Here is a 17,188-nt window from a genome sequence, read left to right as displayed (position 1 = left end):
ATGAGGGTTAAGTGAGAATACAATTTATACATGTACAGTAAGCACTGAATAAATGTAAACTCTGTATTTTTTTCTCATTAGCTCATGTGTTTTAGTCTTGAACATTCCACTTCTAAGATGAACTATTGAAATGAAAGATGAGTGGATTTTCTACTTTTACTGAGGTTGTGTTGATTGGCCCAAAGGTAGAAGGTAGCTTAGGGGAACAACACATATAGGGCTTCACTATTGCTCTAAAACAAAGGTTAGGAAATAAAATGACCCACAAGCCAAATCCAACTTCCTGTCTACTTTTGTAAACTTTGAGTGGAACACAGTCGTACTTGATTTGTTTACATATTGTCTATGTCTGCTTTTGTGCTCAAATAGCAGAAGTAGTTGAATAGTTACAACAGAAACTATGTGGTCTACAAAGCCTAAAATATTTAGTATCTGGACCTTTACAAGAAAAGTTTTCTGACCCCTGCTCTAAAAACATAAAAAATCCAATTTTTCCAAGTCACATAACTCTGAAACTGCATACATTGGAAACTCATCTCTTCATGGAAAAATGTAAAGGCTACCTTCAGGAAGCCAGCATATTTACTTCACCTCGCTTGGTGCTGTGTAAGGCTCTTGCGGATAGAAGACTCACAAGGAGGGTCCTTTCGCATGAAGAATCCCAGTGCCCTGATTGGGAATCAGGTGAATATGCAGTGAGACAGATTTCTGTGCCAATGATCAGAGCAGATGGCTGGGGCAACACTCAGGCCACCGTGGTTTGTTATTCTTTTCCATATGGCCATCAGCTCCATTACACAGAAAGGTGGATTTTGAACAGAGGCCCTCTGTTGTCCTCCATCTCACTTTCCTGTCTATAGAAGAGTACTGAGTGCCACCAAAAGGATGAGGACTACCAGACAGAATCATTCTCAGATTTTTCTGGCAATGAGGTGGGGGGTGGGATGGGCTGAGCAGGAAATAGAAACTTGGAAACCTTCTGCAAAGGCTACTGCTCTCATACATGAACCGTCAAGGGAATACAGCTTATCCTTGAGCGGTGGCTAAAGAAAAGGAAGGAGGTTGGCCCATGAATCAGCAGTGAGCAAACAAAGTTGAAAATGAATGAAATTGTGAAAGCACCATCATTCATTCATTTGTTCAATTATTCATTTTATAGTTATTTATTTGTCTAATACATGACAGTGATTTTAAGGCACTACAGATCCAGACAGAGAAATACCTAAGAACATACAAGTCCTTGCCCGATGGAATTTACATTCCAGTTGGGTGAGGCAGGCCATCTTAGTTTGCATTTCCCCAAAACAGACCATGAAACAAGGATATGAGTGTAAACTGCTTTTCTTGAACATAATCTTAAGAAGTACAGTGAAACAAGGGGAAGGAAGGAAAATAAATAAGGAACATGTTAATACATAAATCACTGCTGTGTACAATTATAATGAATAGCCTCAGAATTTTCCCCGTGAGCAGCAAGATAGCTAGAGTATTGATCCAACAACTTTTGTTCCTCATTGACTGAGGGTTATTTGAATGTGTCGGAAGGAACATTAGCTCTAACCCCTACTTAAGGATAGAGAGACACAGGAGACTGTGAGCATGTATAAAAACATCTGAAGGTACTTCCCAGGTAGGTCAAGGCATTTTGTAGATACAAGTACTATAGCTACCTATCCAGGTGACCAACAATGAATAAACATTCAATAAAACTGAGATGGTGATAAGTGCTATGCAAATGAAACAGGTTGATAGGGTAAAGAATGACTGGAAAAGCTACGTTAAATGCAACACTTAGAATAGCAAATACAAGGAAGACCCTGGGAAACAGCATTAAGCAGAGATAAAAAGCAAGTGCAGTTTACAAGACAGAAACAAAGGAGAGGAATAGAAGCTCTCTGTGGTGGACATAAGATAGGGTGCAGGGAGAGAGTAGTACAGGATGAAGTCCTAGGTTGGCAGAGGTCAGGCCATGAAGGCTTTATCAGCAAGGACATGGCACTTGGGTGGTCACTGAGGGCTTTTAAGCAAGAACATGACATGATCTGATTAATATTTTTAAATGTTCATCCATGTTACTTGTCTTCTCTATTTTCCCTTCCCTTCCTTTCCTGAATGTTTAATACCAAAAGCCATTCGACAGAACTTAGCAAGGTCAACTTCCCCATGGAGGTGGAGCAGGACGTCTGAATCCAAGTAGGTTGCAGAGAATGTCCACGCAGATGGCGGCAGTGGTGAGCAGTAGCTGCCTGGCACAAGGGTAGGAGCCAGAGTGGAAGAACGAGGGGGTTTCCATAGGGGTTGGGGCTGCCCTGCCAAGATGCTAGAGCCCAGGTATGAGGAGGAAGGTGTCCACATAGTAGAGAAATCTAGCATAGATATCAGAGTCCACGTCTGAGAGGGAGCCCTCGTGAGAAGGGGCGGTGAAGCAGTGGAGCCACGTGGAATGTCCGAGCCCATGCACAGTGAGAAGGACATTGACACAGGGAAGTTGTGGCCACTGTGCTCCCACACAGATTGAAAGGGTGTCTGCACAGGAAGATGTCTGGTGTGAATAAGTTGGGGCATGAGAGGCATGAGGGTGTAAGTGTAGGCAGGCAGTAATAGTGCCACTGATTGGAATCCAAGCAGAGTGTAGGGGACATGCAGTTGGGGCACCCAGGTGGGGAAATCCCAGAGCAGGGTGTCAGAACACAGGATGGTAAGGAGAGCGTCCTTATGGGGACAACAGTGGGCATGGAATGCTGGAGTCCACATGGGGTAAAGGAGGGTGTCTGTGTGCATTGAGGGGTTGGCATGCCACAGCAGCCAGAGATTTTATACATTCAGGGGCATTGATCAAATAGGTAAAGATATTAAGGGTGATGGGAATCTCTCACTGTCAGAAAAGGGCATTATAGATATGCAAAGGGGGAAAACTAGGAGAGACCCTGTTGATTTGAATTGGAGATATAGGTATGAATTTATTATTTGAGAGTTAGAGTTGAGGGAGGAGAGTCCAAATGTGTATAAACATGTGTACATACATGTTTTTCTAGCTTTGCCTGCTCAGTGACAGGTCCTAGGATCATAACAAGCACCTGAATCTTGATTTTTAAATACTATTCTTCACTTTCCTCCTAAGGAAATAGAATGATTTGGAGAAATGGCAGATTTCAAGTCTGGGACAAGGAGTGTACAAAAATGCCTAGCACATCTTATGCCAAGAAGTAAAGTGGTACTCAAAGAAAGATGGGTATATGGCAAAGGGACAGCTTAGGGGCTCCTGCCTATCAACTGTGAGAAAATTTAAGCATCAAAATAAACAGTGATCATAATATCATAATCCAATGAATGAAATAGTAACTTTAAATCCATACAGATACAAATAAATAAAGATCATGAAATTTGGTTGAGATATAGAACATCTCCCCCACAAAATATCTACTCATTACAAAGAGAAAAGGAGGAATTTTATATTGGAGAGTCCTGTCAGATACCACCTTGATCAAATAATCTAAATTATTATTTGAGCACAATAATAGGATAAATCAAATGCAGTGAGATACAGTGAATAGAATACAGGATCATATCTGTGACACCTCCCACCAAAGATGCATAATTTTAAATTCATTATTAGTAAATCTCAAATATAGCCAAATTAAAGGACACTCAGGCTTCCCAGGTGGTGCTAGTGGTAAAGAACCCACTTTCCAATGCAGGAGACATAAGAGACACAGGTTCCATCCCTGGGTCAGGAAGATCCCCTGGAAGAGGGCACAGTAACCCACTCTGGTATTCTTGCCTAAAGAATCCCTTGGCAGAGGAGCCTGGTGTGCCGCAGTCAACAGAGTCGCAAAGAGTCAGACACGACTGAAGTGACTGTACACGCACACGTGCACAAAGGGCACTGCAGAATAACTGGCTCATCATCTTCAGAGAGTGTCATGAAATTCAAGTAGAGACTGAGAACTCTTCAAGATTGAAGGAGATTAAAGAAGTATAACACTGTTATTCTGAACTGGACCATTTTGCTGTAAAGAGCACTATAGAGATAACAGACAAATGGAGTCTGAGGGGAGATGGTGGAATGAAATGCTTCTATTGTGACTATGTAAGAGAATGTCTTTATTTTAGGAGTACACTAATATATTGGGGAGATCATGGGTATCGGATTGGCAGTTTACTCTTAAATTGTTCAGGAAAAAATGTACTGTAGTTGCAACCTTTTTTATTTTGAGATTGCTTCAAAATGAAAAGTTAAAAAAATATACATTGACTTTAGCCATTTAATTTCCTGGGTCTTCACACATACCCCTATTCAGTCCTTTCCCCAGAAGTCCCCTCCCCTTGGAAACCTTTGTTTGTCTGTCATGTCATGTTTTTCCCTCTGTGTAGAGAGGGTACCCTCTAGAATATGTACCATGTTCCCAGAATTAACATTTACCTGTCCAAGCTCACATTTCTACCACAGAGGGTAGGGTCCATGCCCAACACGCTCATATCTGAATCCATCCTACTCATAGTGCCTGGCATCTGCTTGATGAACAACCATGGGCAGAGGGATAGAGGCAAGATTATGGTATAAATTTGGGAAACATTCCCAGAGCCAACAAGGCTAAGTGGGGAAAGCAGGAGATTTGTTGTTGTTCAGTCTCTTGGAGGGCTCGAACAAACCTTGTGTGCATCAGAACCCAGAGACCCCACAGAGACTGAGCCAAAACTGTGTTTGAGTGTCTCCTGCAGAGGTATGGGTCAGTGATGGACTGCTGCAGGGGCAGGGGTTCAGGTGCAGTAGACCTGGGTATGGCATAAGCCCTCTTGGAGGAGGTCACCATTAACCCCACCATAGAGCCACCAGAACTTACACAAGACTGGGGAAACAGATGCTTGGAGGGCACTTACAAAAGCTTATGCCCACCAGGACCCAGGAGAAAGGAGCAGTGACCCCACAAGAGACTGACACCCATGAGTGTCCAGGAGTCTCCAGCGGAAGCTTGGGTCAGCAGTGGCCTGCTGCAGGGTTAGAGGCACTGAGCGCAGCAGGGCTTGCATGGGACCTTTTGAAGGAGGTCACCATTATCTTCATTACCTCCACCATAGTTTGGCCTCAGGTCAAACAAAAGGGAGGGAACACAGCCCTGCCCTTCAACAGAAAATTGGATTAAGGATTTACTGAGCATGGCCTTGACCATCAACACAAGATCCAGTTTCCCCCTCAAACAGTCTCTCCCATCAGGAAGCTTCCATAAGCTTCTTATTCTTCTCCATCAGAGGGCAGACAGAATGAAGACCACAGTCACAGAAAACTAACCAATCTAAAAAAAAAAAAAAGAAAAGAAAACTAACCAATCTAATCACATGGACCACAGCCTTGTCTAACTCAATGAAACTGTGAGCCATGTCCTATAGGGCCACCCAAGACAGACAGATCATGCTGGAGACTTCTGACAAAATGTGGTCCACTGGAGAAGGGAATAGCAAACCACTTCAGTATTCCTGCCTTGAGAACCCCATGAACAGTATGAAAAGGCAAAAAGGTAGGACACTGAAAGATGAACTCCACAGGTCGGTAGGTGACCAATATGCTACTGGAGATCCGTGGAGAAATAACCCCAGAAAGAATGAAGAGACCGAGCCAAAGCAAAAACAACACCCACTTCTGGATGTGACTGGTGATGGAAGTAAAGTCCAATGTTGTAAAGAGCAATATTGCATTGAAACCTGGAATGTTACGTTCATGAATCAAGGCAAATTAGAAGTGGTCAAACAGGAGATGGCAAGAGTGAATGCTGACATTTTAGGAATCACTGAACTAAAATGGACTGGAATGGGTGAATTTAAGTCCAAGGACCATTATATCTACTACTGTTGGCAAGAATCCCTTAGAAGAAATAGAGTGCCATCATAGTCAACAAAAGAGTTCAAAATGCAGTACTTGGATGCAATCTCAAAAACAACAGAATGATCTCTGTTTGTTTCCAAGGCAAACCATTCACTATCACAGTAATCCAAGTCTATGCCCCAACAATAATGCTGAAGAAGCTGAAGTTGAATGGTTCTAAAAGACCTACAAGACATTCTAGAACTAACACCCAAAAAAGATATCCTTTTCATTTTAAGGGACTAGAATGCAAAAGTAGGAAGTCAAGAGATACCTGGAGTAACACACAAATTCAGCCATGGAGTACGAAAGGAAGCAGGTCAAAGGCTAACTGAGTTTTGCTAAGAGAACACACTAGTCATATCAAACAGCCTCTTCCAACAACACAAGAGAAGACTACACATGTACATCACCAGATGGTCAGTACTGAAATCAGAATGATTATATTCTTTGCAGCCAAAGATAGAGAAGCTCTATACAGTCAGCAAAAACAAAGACTGGGAGCTAACTGTGGCTCAGATCATGAACTCCTTATTGCCAAATTCAGACTGAAATTGAAGAAAGTAGGGAAAACCACTAGACCATTCAAGGATGACCTAAATCAAATCCCTTACAACTATACAGTGGAAGTAACAAATAGATTCAAGGAATTAGATCTGATAGAGTGCCTGAAGAACTATGGATGGAGGTACATATGAACGTTGTACAAGTGGCAGTGTTCAAAACCATTCCCAAGAAATGTAAAAAGGCAAAATGTTTGTCTGACAAGTCCTTACAAATAGCTGAGAAAAGAAAAGACAGAAAGGCAAAGGAGAAAAAGAAAGATATACCCATTTGGATGCAGAGTTCCAAAGAATAGCAAGGAGAGATAAGAAAGCCTTCCTCAGTAATCAATGCAAAGAAACAGAGGAAAACAATAGAATAGGAAAGACTAGAGATCTCTTCAAGAAAATTAGAGATACCAAGGGAACATTTCATGCAAAGATGGGCTTGATAAAGGACAGAAATATTATGGACCTAACAGAAGCAGAAGATATTAAGAAGAGGTGGCAAGAATACACAGAAGAACTATACAAAAAGATCTTTATGACCCAGATAGCCAAGATGGTGTGATCACTCACCCAGAGCCAAACATTCTGCAATGCAAAGTCAAGTGGGCCTTAGGAAGCATCACTAACAACAAAAGTAGTGGAGGTGATAGAATTCCAGTTGAGCTACTTCAGATCCTAAAAGATAATGGTGTTAAAGTGCTGCATTCAATATGCCAGCAAATTTGGAAAACTCAGCAGTGGCCACAGGACTGGAAAAGGTCTGTATTCATTACAATCCAAAAGAAAGGCTATGCAAAAAATGCTCAAACTACCCCAAAATTGCACTCATGTCATACGCCTGGTGGGCTGCAGTCCATGGGGTCACTAGGAGTCGGACATGGCTGAGCGATTTCACTTTCACTGTTCACTTTCATGCATTGGAGAAGGAAATGGCAACCCACTCCAGTGTTCTTGCCTGGAGAATCCCAGGGACGGGGGAGCCTGGTGGGCTGCCGTCTATGGGGTCGCACAGAGCTGGACACGACTGAAGCCACTTAGCACCAGCAGCAGCAGCAGCATATGCTAGCAAAGTAATGCTCAAAATTATCCAAGCCAGGCTTCAATAGTACATGAACTCTGAACTTCCAGATGTTCAAGCTGGATTTAGAAAAGGCAGAGGAACCCGAGATCAAATTGTCAACATTTGCTGGATCATTGAAAAGCAAGACAGTCACAGAAAAACATCTACTTCTGCTTTATTGACCATGCCAAAGGCTTTGACTGTGTAGATCACAACAAACTGTGGAAAATTCTTCAAGAGATGGGAACACCAGACCACCTGACCTGCCTCCTGAGAAACCTGTATGCAAGTCAAGAAGCAACAGTTAGACTGGACATGGAACAGACTGGTTCCAAATAGGAAAAGGAGTACATCAAGGCTGTATATTGTCACCCTGCTTATTTAACTTATACACAGAGTGCATCATGAGAAACACTGGGCTGGATGAAGCACAAGCTGAAATCAAGATTGCCAGGAGAAATATCAATAGCCTCAGATATGCAGATGACACCACCCTTATGGCAGAAAGTGAAGAAGAATTAAAGAGCCTCTTGATGAAAGTAAAAGAGGAGAGTGAAAAATTTGGCTTAAAGCTCAACATTCAGAAAACTAAGATCATGGAATCTGGCCCCATCACTTCATGGAAAACAGATGGAGAAACAATGGAAACAGTGCATACTTTATTTGGGGGGGGGGGGCTCCAAAATCACTGCAGATGGTGACTGTAGCCATGAAATTAAAAGATGCTTGCTCCTTGGAAGAAAAGCTATGACCAACCTAGACAGCATATTAAAAAGCTTTGCCAACAAAGCATTGCCAACATTACTTGACTAACAAAGGTCCTTCTAGTCAAAGCTATGGTTTTTCTAGTAGTCATGTATGGATGTGAGAATTGGACTATAAAGAAGGCTGAGCACCCAAGAATTTACACTTTTGAATTGTGGTGTTGGAGAAGACTCCTGAGAGTCCCCTGGACTGCAAGGAGATCAAACCAGTCAATCCTAAAGGAAATCAGTCCTAAATATTCATTAGAAGGACTGATGCTGAAGCTGAAACTCCAATGCTTTGGCCACCTGATGTGAAGAATTGGCTCATTTGAAAAGACCTTGTTACTGGAAAAGATTGAAGGAGGGAGGATAAGAGGACGACAGAAGATGAGATGGTTGGATGGCATCACGGACTCAATGGACATAAGTTTGAGTAAGCTTTGGAAGTTGGTGATGAACACCCAGTCCTGGAGTGCTGCAGTCCATGGGGTCTCAAAGAGTCAGACACGACTGAGCACCTGCTAAGTCATGTCCAACTATTTTTAACCCCATGAACTGCAGTACACCAGGCTTCCCTGTCCTTCACTATCTCCCAAAGTCTGCTCAAACTCGTGTCCATTGAGTCTGTGATACCATCCATTCATCTCATCCTCTGTTCAGTTCAGTTGAGTCAGTCAGTTGTGCCTGACTCTTTGCGACCCCATGGACAGTAGCACGCCAGGCCTCCCTGTCCATCACCAACTCCCAGAGTTTACTCGAACTTATGTCCATTGAGTCAGTGATGCCATCCAACCAGCTCATCCTCTGTTGTCCCCTTCTCCTCCTGCCTTCAACCTTTCCCAGCATCAGGGTCTTTTCAAATGAGTCAGCTCTTCACATCAGGTGGCCAAAGTATTTGGGTTTCAGCTTCAACATCAGTCCTTCCAATGAGTATTCAGGACTAATTTCCTTTTAGGATTGACTGGTTGGATTTCCTTGCAGTCCAATGGGCTCTCAAGAGTCTTCTCCAGCACCATAGTTCAAAAGCAGCAATTCTTCGGTGCTCAGCTTTCCTTATAATCCAGCTCTCACATCCATGGCTTCCCTGGTGGCTCAGAGGTTAAAGCATCTGCCTGCAATGTGGGAGACCGGGGTTCAATCCCTGGGTCGGGGAGATCCCCTGGAGAAGGAAATGGCAACCGACTCCAGTTTTCTTGCCTGGAGAATCCCATGGACGGAGGAGCCTGGTAGGCTACAGTCCCTGGGGTCACAAAGAGTCGGACACGTCTGAACAACTTCACTCACTTTTCACTCACATCCATATATGACCACTGGAAAAACCATAGCCTTGACTAGAAGGACCTTTGTTGGCAAAGTAATGTCTCTGCTTTTTAATATGCTATCTAGGTTGGTCATAACTTTCCTTCCAAGGAGTAAGTGTCTTTTAATTTCATGGCTGCAATCACCATCTGCAGTGATTTTGGAGCCCAAAATATAAAGTCAGTCACTGTTTCCACTGTTTCTCCATCTATTTGCCATGAAGTGATGGGACCAGATTCCATGATCTTAGTTTTCTGAATGTTGAGCTTTAAGCCAAATTTTTCACTCTCCTCTTTTACTTTCATCAAGAGGCTCTTTAGTTCTTCTTCACTTTCTGCCATAAGGGTGGTGTCATCTGCTTATCTGAGGCTATTGATATTTCTCCCAGCAATCTTGATTCCAGCTTGTACTTCTTCCAGCTCAGCATTTCTTATGATGTACTCTGCATATAAGTGAAATAAGCAGGGTGACAATATACAGCCTTGACATACTCCTTTTCCTATTTGGAACCTGTCTGTTGTTCCATGTCCAGTTCTAATTGTTGCTTCCAGACCTGCATAGATTTCTCAGGATGCAGGTCAGATGGTCTGGTATTCCCATCTCTTTCAGAATTTTCCACAGTTTATTGTGATCCACACAATCAAAGGCTTTGGCATAGTCAATAAAGCAGCAATAGATGTTTTTCTGGAACTCTTGCTTCTTCGATGATCCAGCGACTGTTGGCAATTTGATCCTCTGGTTCCTCTGCCTTTTCTAAAACCAGCTTGAACATCTGGAAGTTCACGGTTTATGTATTGTTGAAGCCTGGCTTGGAGAATTTTGAACATTACTAGCATGTGAGATGAGTGCAATTGTGTGGTAGTTTGCGCATTCTTTGGCATTGTCTTTCTTAGGGATTGGAATGAAAACTGACCTTTTCCAGTCCTGTGGCCACTGCTGAGATTTCCAAATTTCTGGCATATTGAGTGCAGTGCTTTCACAGCATCATCTTTTAGGATTTGAAACAGCTTAATTGGAATTCCATCACCTCCACTAGCTTTGTTCATATTGATGCTTCATGCCATCCAACCACCTCATCCTCTGTAACCTGCTTCTTCTCATGCCCTCAATCTTTCCCAGCATCAGGGTATTTTCCAAGGAATCGGGTCTTGGCATTAAGTGGCCAAAGTATTGGAGCATGAGCATAGGTCCTTCCAGTGAATAATCAGGGTTGATTTCCTTGAGGTTTGAATTAACAACTGTGTGACCCTGGACAAGATTTAGACTTTCTAAGCCTTGGTTTCCTTGCATGTAAAGTGAATTTTTGGGTGGAGCAAAGATTACAGGGATTGTAAGGCATCTGATTGTGTTCCTGGCGCTCAGCAGATACACTGCAAATTTTAGTTTCCCTCTCCACTTAAAAACAAGAATAAAAATCATCAAAGAAAACTAGAGGTTTACAACTCCAGCTTATATTCTTGACTTTACTCTAACCTTAGCATATGAACCTGAATACATTAATTCACTTTACATGGCTTCAGTGTACTTCTCAGTAAAATGGGAGGTGGATAAATGGAGGGATGAGGAGTGGGCTTAATAACTCTCATGCTACCAAGATCTCACAGTTCTGTATTTAACAAGATTTCCCTTTTTTGGATACAAACAGTGAAGAATAAGAAAGATTCTGCTATATTTAAAGGATCTTCCTCAGTTTAGCAGGCAAAGTCCACCTCCTGCTAGATTGTACAGCTGATTCATTTATACCTGTTTAAAGCAGAGGTAAATTGAGAGGTGGTAGTGTTGTCAGGTTACTGTTGAGCACATTAATAATTTATAAACCATCAAGGAATTAATGCACACTTTCAGTTCTCACTGCATTTTTCCTTATTCATAATTCTTTACCTAATTGCTTTTTCCTTTAAAATTAAGGGAGCTGAGACCTTGGCTATTTGCCTAATGGCTCAAACAGAGCCATGACCCATTGCCAAGTCTTTCAGTCTTTTTATAGCCCGGGGACATTTGCCGTTGATAGAAAGCTGATGGGCTTGATTTTCCTGAAAAAGATACTTTGCACTGACCTCTGACCCCATTAAATACTTTGGCCATTGCCCATTTACTGTAATGGGTGCAATAAATTTGTTTTAATTTAGGACATTATCAAGTAGGGAATATTGACAAAGACAAAACAATGTTTTCAAAACAGCCAGAGGGAAATCATGAATAAATAAATATGTTGAATCTAGCTGATAAATTAACAAAGGTTTATTCATAGTAATCTGACTGGACTATTTCAAAGTTAGGCCAAAGGTGATTCTGTTTCTAATAGAAATGTCGTCTTTCTCTTTAGGCCAAAGAAAAGGTGTGTGGCATAGAGAGAAATTGCAAAGTGTACAGCGGCATTTATCCCTTCTGACAGATCTGTTTTAAATAGATGTATTTGTTTTCAGCTAAATGCCAAAAGGAATAGCCAGATGACTCTAGTAGCCTTTTCTATGGCAAGGCATTTATTTTCTTTGTGTAAACACCTTTATTAGGGATCTCAGCAGGCTGTTTCTTCACTTTTTCTTTGTATTAGTCCTTTAGATTAGTGTCAAAGCTCTGAAATTCTGGTTAAATATTGCCTGTCTTTGTTTCCTTTTGAGTGAAATAAATGACTCCTTACCTGGATATATTCCTCTGAAGGAAGGGGATGAGGGTGCATATGGCGCCGATCCTTGGGCTAATATCCTTAGATAGGTAACAGGGTTCAGACAGACGGCAAAAGGATCCAACAAATCACCAAGCATATTTGCAAAGCTGTGAGGCCTTAGATGGTGCTATTTTATGCAAAATCCAAATGGCTAAATCTTCCAGGTTACAGGCCGCCCTGGAGGGCCTTTTTAGCTGCATAAAACTAACTGGAACCCCTTGAAAGAAGAAAATTTTGCCTGAAGTGTTTAATCACACTGGTAGCCTAATTGTTTTCTTTTCAACTTAGGACAGTGTTTAGGAAGATGAATCCATGTGTGCAGCTTAGGAAACCTTACACAAGCTCAGAGAGTTGGGGAGAATCATAAACATCTCATTTATAAAGTTTGGTGTGTGTGTCTCATGTTTTGACATTACTGCTCAGGGACGGGAAAGCCATCGTCAGACAGTGGAAAGTATACTTGTTTAAAAGGTCTAACAAAGCAAGACATGAGAAGCTGATTCTGGTCTCTCTATGATAAGGAGGCATATTCTCCATAAGAATTTTCTTGATCACTTTTGCATGCAAAGGGTCCAAAACTCTATAACTCATGACTCATTCAGTGAGCTCCCCATGGGGTAACACATCAACAATTTGACATGTGCTGCCTGGTGGGCTGCCGTCTATGGGCTCGCACAGAATCGGACACGACTGAAGCAACTTAGCAGCAGCAGCAGCTGTTATGTGCGTGTGCGCGTGTTCAGTCGTGTCTGATTCTTTGTCACCCCATGGACTATAACCTGCCAGCTCCTCTGTCCATGGGATTCTCCAGACAAGGGTACTGGAGTGGGTTGCCAGGCCCTCCTCCAGGGGATCTTCCCAACTAAAGGATGAAACACATGTTTCTGTGGCTTTTGCATTGGCAGGGAGAGTCTTTACCTCTAAACTACCTAGGAAGCCCATACTGCTGTTAAATGATGTGTATTTTAGAAGACAAAGCATGCACTGGAAGTATAAAGACCTGTTGATTAAGTTCTGGTTCTGCTTCTTGCTAGTTCTGTGAGTTTATGCAGGGGATTCAAACTTCTTGAGCCTGGCTTTCCACCTGCATGGGATTGATGCCTTCTTGGACACCCATGGAGGTTTTAAGCTAAACTCCATGGAGGTTTTAAACTCTTTAATCAATCGAAAAGTATGTGCAAGCTATAAAGCCCTCTGCAAATATAAGAAATTATTTTTATGTCACTGTGACAGAACTTAATGTTCTAGGTTGCTTTATTTTTATCTGGTTGTTTTAATTTTACTCTTGCTTGCAAGTCATGTAGACTGTATACGTGCGCTGTAATTCACTAAGGCAAAATCCCCGGCTCGGCATAAGCCACATTTGGAAGAATATGATAAAAATGGATTGTATGCCCATCTGAAGTCTTCTTTGGAATGTAATTCCTTCAGAAGCAATTATGGCACTAGCAGGTATTCCGAGAATTCATGAATCCCACAGCCAAAGCCATGATTTGCTGCTTCAATACCAGACGCATTTGGCAGGCTGTGATTTGGAAGCCACAATGTGGTGCGTGTGTGTGTGTGTGTGTGTGTGTGCGGGCGCCTGCTCAGTCCTGTCCAACTCTTTGTTGACTATAGCCCTCCGGGTTTATCTTGTCCATGGGATTCTCCAGGCAAGAATACTGAGGTGGGTTGCTATTTCTTCCTCCAGGGAATCTTGACCCACGGAATCTTCCTGACTCAGGGATCCAACCCGCATCTTACATCTCCTGCATTGGCAGGTTGATTCCTTACCACTTGTGCCACCTGGGAAGCCACAATACTGGCTGCTTTTGAGGATCTAAATGGGGCCATTTGCACCCACTGAGGCATTGCCTGCTCCCACCACTCGGGAGAGATGGGACCCAGATTCCCCGGGATTTCTTCAGACAATCTTTTTCTTCCTTCCTCGTGGACCTTAACAATATACCTTTCTGGATTAAGAGGTGACAGTGTTTTAGGGTTTTTCTCCACCCCTCAGGTGTTCGATATGAGTATTCTATAAATGTGCCTTATATAAAAACCCTTGTGAAGCAGCTCAGAATTTTTCAGTGCCAACCTTACACAGCCTGTCATTCAAATCCTTAATGATGGGTTTATGTGAAAGTGACTTCTCTACACTTTCCTTTGCTTCATCTTAGATGGCAGCGTGGTTCTTCCTTTGAAGAAAAAAAGCACTCAAGAAGATGGTTCCTTCAGGCAAATAGCATGGTTCAGTTACTATATCAAATGAAATGTATATAGACAAAAAGCTACAAACACCAGCTTGAGCAGAAGTGGTAATGTAGAGCTAGGTATGCGGTGGTGTGTGTGTGGGAATCAGGCATTCAGCCCTGGCCAAATGTCAGTCAGTGCAGATAAGGAAGAGAAAAATCTTCTGCCTAAGTAGGAACTGTGTAATTTCACTCTGCCTTTCCAATACATCAAAGCTAGTTTCAGAGACTACATCATTACCAGATACCTTCTAAAGAATCATAGAATGTAAGAAATAGAGGTCATGTGACTTCCAGATGAATACCGGGATCCCTCTGTAGCACCTAGTTGGAACAAGATGTTCCAACCACAGCTGGAATATGCCTGGAGATGGGATGGTACCTGCTTCTAGAACAACCCAATCTATTTATGGACAGTTCTAATGTTAGGAAATGCAGTACTTTGTTTTAACTTTTCCCAGTGTCTAAACTGTAGGAGATGTCACCTACCTGAGGTCTTTTTCGATTCTGAATATTCAACCAGTGACAATCCAATCTAACCATTGTTACCTGGCACAGACCTCCCCTCATTACTCATAAAGCAATCAGGCGAAGTTCTGCCCATGATATGAGTCTAGCTCTATGTTCTAACCTATGGATTGCCCCTTTAAGTTTATCCTTACTGAAAAGAAATAAAGCCAATCTAGCATATTTTTTTTCTTACTGACGCCATGCTAGCTTCTAGTGATCAGAACTGTCTGTAAGTGTACAGAAAAACTGTTTTCATATTCCTTTGGGGAGTTTTGCCCGTACTACACATTAACCCACCAGCTTAGTTTGTGGACTCTGCCTAACTCCTGCTTTGGCGAGTTGAATCTATATTTGGGTGTGTTCTATCTGCTACTGCTTTTCCCACTCTTCACGGTTCCTCTGTATCTTATGTACATATTGATTTACTTCTCCCTGGATAATATTTTTGCTTAATGTGCTTGTCATGAGAGTCATTATCTCTGCATTCATTTCAGCCAACATAGCCTCATATTTTAGTTTTGAATGTCCTTGTTGTCTTTGCTCAGGGTACATGAGTGACTATTTGCAAGCAGGCTATGTTGCACTGACAAGCCACAGTCTGAATGGTGTGTACACACAAAAATACAAATTGTATTATTTGGATTTGGGTGTGAACTGGCCTCGTTAGCAGCCAATCAACTAGGTAGTCTATAACATAACATGTGGACTGAGAAGGAAAAAATAACTTCTGAATTTTGGTTCAGGGTACTTGAGTGACTATTTGCAAGCAGGCTATATTGCGTTGGATAAATTATTCATTCCCTAGTGTACCTTTTGGGTATAGTGGCTCAGCTGGTAAAGAACCCGCCTGCCAGTGCAGTAGACGCAAGAGACGCGGGTTCGATCCCTGGGTCGGGAAGATCCCCTGGAGAAGGAAATGACAACCCACTCCAGTATTCTCTCCTGGGAAATTCCATGGACAGAGGGAGCTTGGTGGGCTACAGTCCGTGGGGACCACAAAGAGTCACACATGACTGATGGACTGAACAGACACACACACAGTATATCTTTATAAGAGAAAATGACTGATGATTATGCTTATCTTTGTATATCCATCACAGAGCTAATATGAACTATTTAGCCTAAAATGACTGAAACTGTTTTAGCACTAAGATATATCAATATAATGTTGTAGTATGCAAAAACTAACCTAAAGACTATCTTATTCTCTTTAAAAGACAAAGTTTCACTCCATTCCCATAAGAGGTATATATAAAATTATCATTATAACATTATATATCATTCATATATATGCTTATATATGATACATATTATCCTTTTAGCATAAAGAAAGCCTCCTAGGTGACCAGTAACATGAAATGCTGCAAAATTGAGTGTTTTACTTACCTGCCATTGGTTCAGATTTACTTTCACTGAATTCATGGGGCAGCTGCATCCTGGAAATGCCTATTTACACTGGCCATGACTTCAGCAAACAGAGGTCCTGGTGTGTCTCTGAAACTCTGAGCTTCTGTGAAACTCCCACTGAAGTCTGGATACCCATGGGTTGAGGACAGTTAGTTCCACTGATCAAGGTCTGGTTTCTTCTGCTTTGTTTACCTTGACTGTGCTTAGCTTCCATCTGTCTGTCATCCTAGAATAGCAGCCAGAGACAGCTTATGTGGTATCTCTTGGGCAGGAAGGTTAAGTCCCCTGGCACGGATTGCATTCAGCAACTAAATAAATAAGACAACTTGGAGATGGGCTTTTATTCATAGGAAACCAGATAGCCTTTTTGATGATAAAATATTTATTCCCTATTATCTTCTTGTTGCCAAGACTACTGCTTATGGCTCATTTCTTAAAAGGAGCTTGAGTGCTAAGGAGGTTACAGGAATTAGTAAGGTTATTTTGATTTTGAAAAATATCTTGAATGAGATTATGTTGTCCAAAACATAATGTGTGATTTGCCATTTAATGTTGATTGAGATCACACTAAGTCCCACTTTAGTTTAATACTTCCTTTTTTTAATCATTGTTTTTCTCTAAGAAACAGTATCTTCACTTTATAGCTTAAGAAAGTAACCAAATATGTAATCATTTTTAAGGCAGCTAAGTGAATTAATCTATGTGAATTCATGCAAGTGTTTAGAAAAGTCTAAACTTCTCCAAATGAATATTTTGTAATAATTTAACACACTTTTATTATTTTAACTATTTACAAAGTACCAGCTAGGTCCTGCAGAAGACCCACAGGTATTAGGATCTCAGACCTGCACAG

General features: G+C 41.8%; 2 protein-coding genes across 2 annotated transcripts in view; one reads left to right on the top strand and one right to left on the bottom strand.

The window, feature by feature from the left end:
* Positions 1-16,447, bottom strand: part of LRRC53 (leucine rich repeat containing 53) — an 82,279-nt gene extending 65,832 nt beyond the window's left edge. Inside the window, 1 exon segment of the mRNA XM_006061506.4 lies at positions 16,315-16,447. Coding sequence (XP_006061568.4) covers positions 16,315-16,363 — 49 coding nt within the window. The 5' untranslated portion in view covers positions 16,364-16,447.
* LOC102397960 (serine/threonine-protein kinase TNNI3K) overlaps positions 1-17,188 on the top strand; it is a 331,002-nt gene that overhangs the window by 305,216 nt on the left and 8,598 nt on the right. The gene's annotated exons all lie outside the window — the stretch shown is intronic.

This window comes from Bubalus bubalis, chromosome 6 (assembly GCF_019923935.1).
Source record: "Bubalus bubalis isolate 160015118507 breed Murrah chromosome 6, NDDB_SH_1, whole genome shotgun sequence".
In the NCBI taxonomy this organism is placed as follows: Eukaryota; Metazoa; Chordata; class Mammalia; order Artiodactyla; family Bovidae; genus Bubalus; species Bubalus bubalis.
Note: the sequence above shows the minus strand (reverse complement) of the source record. Positions and strands in the feature narration are given on the sequence as shown.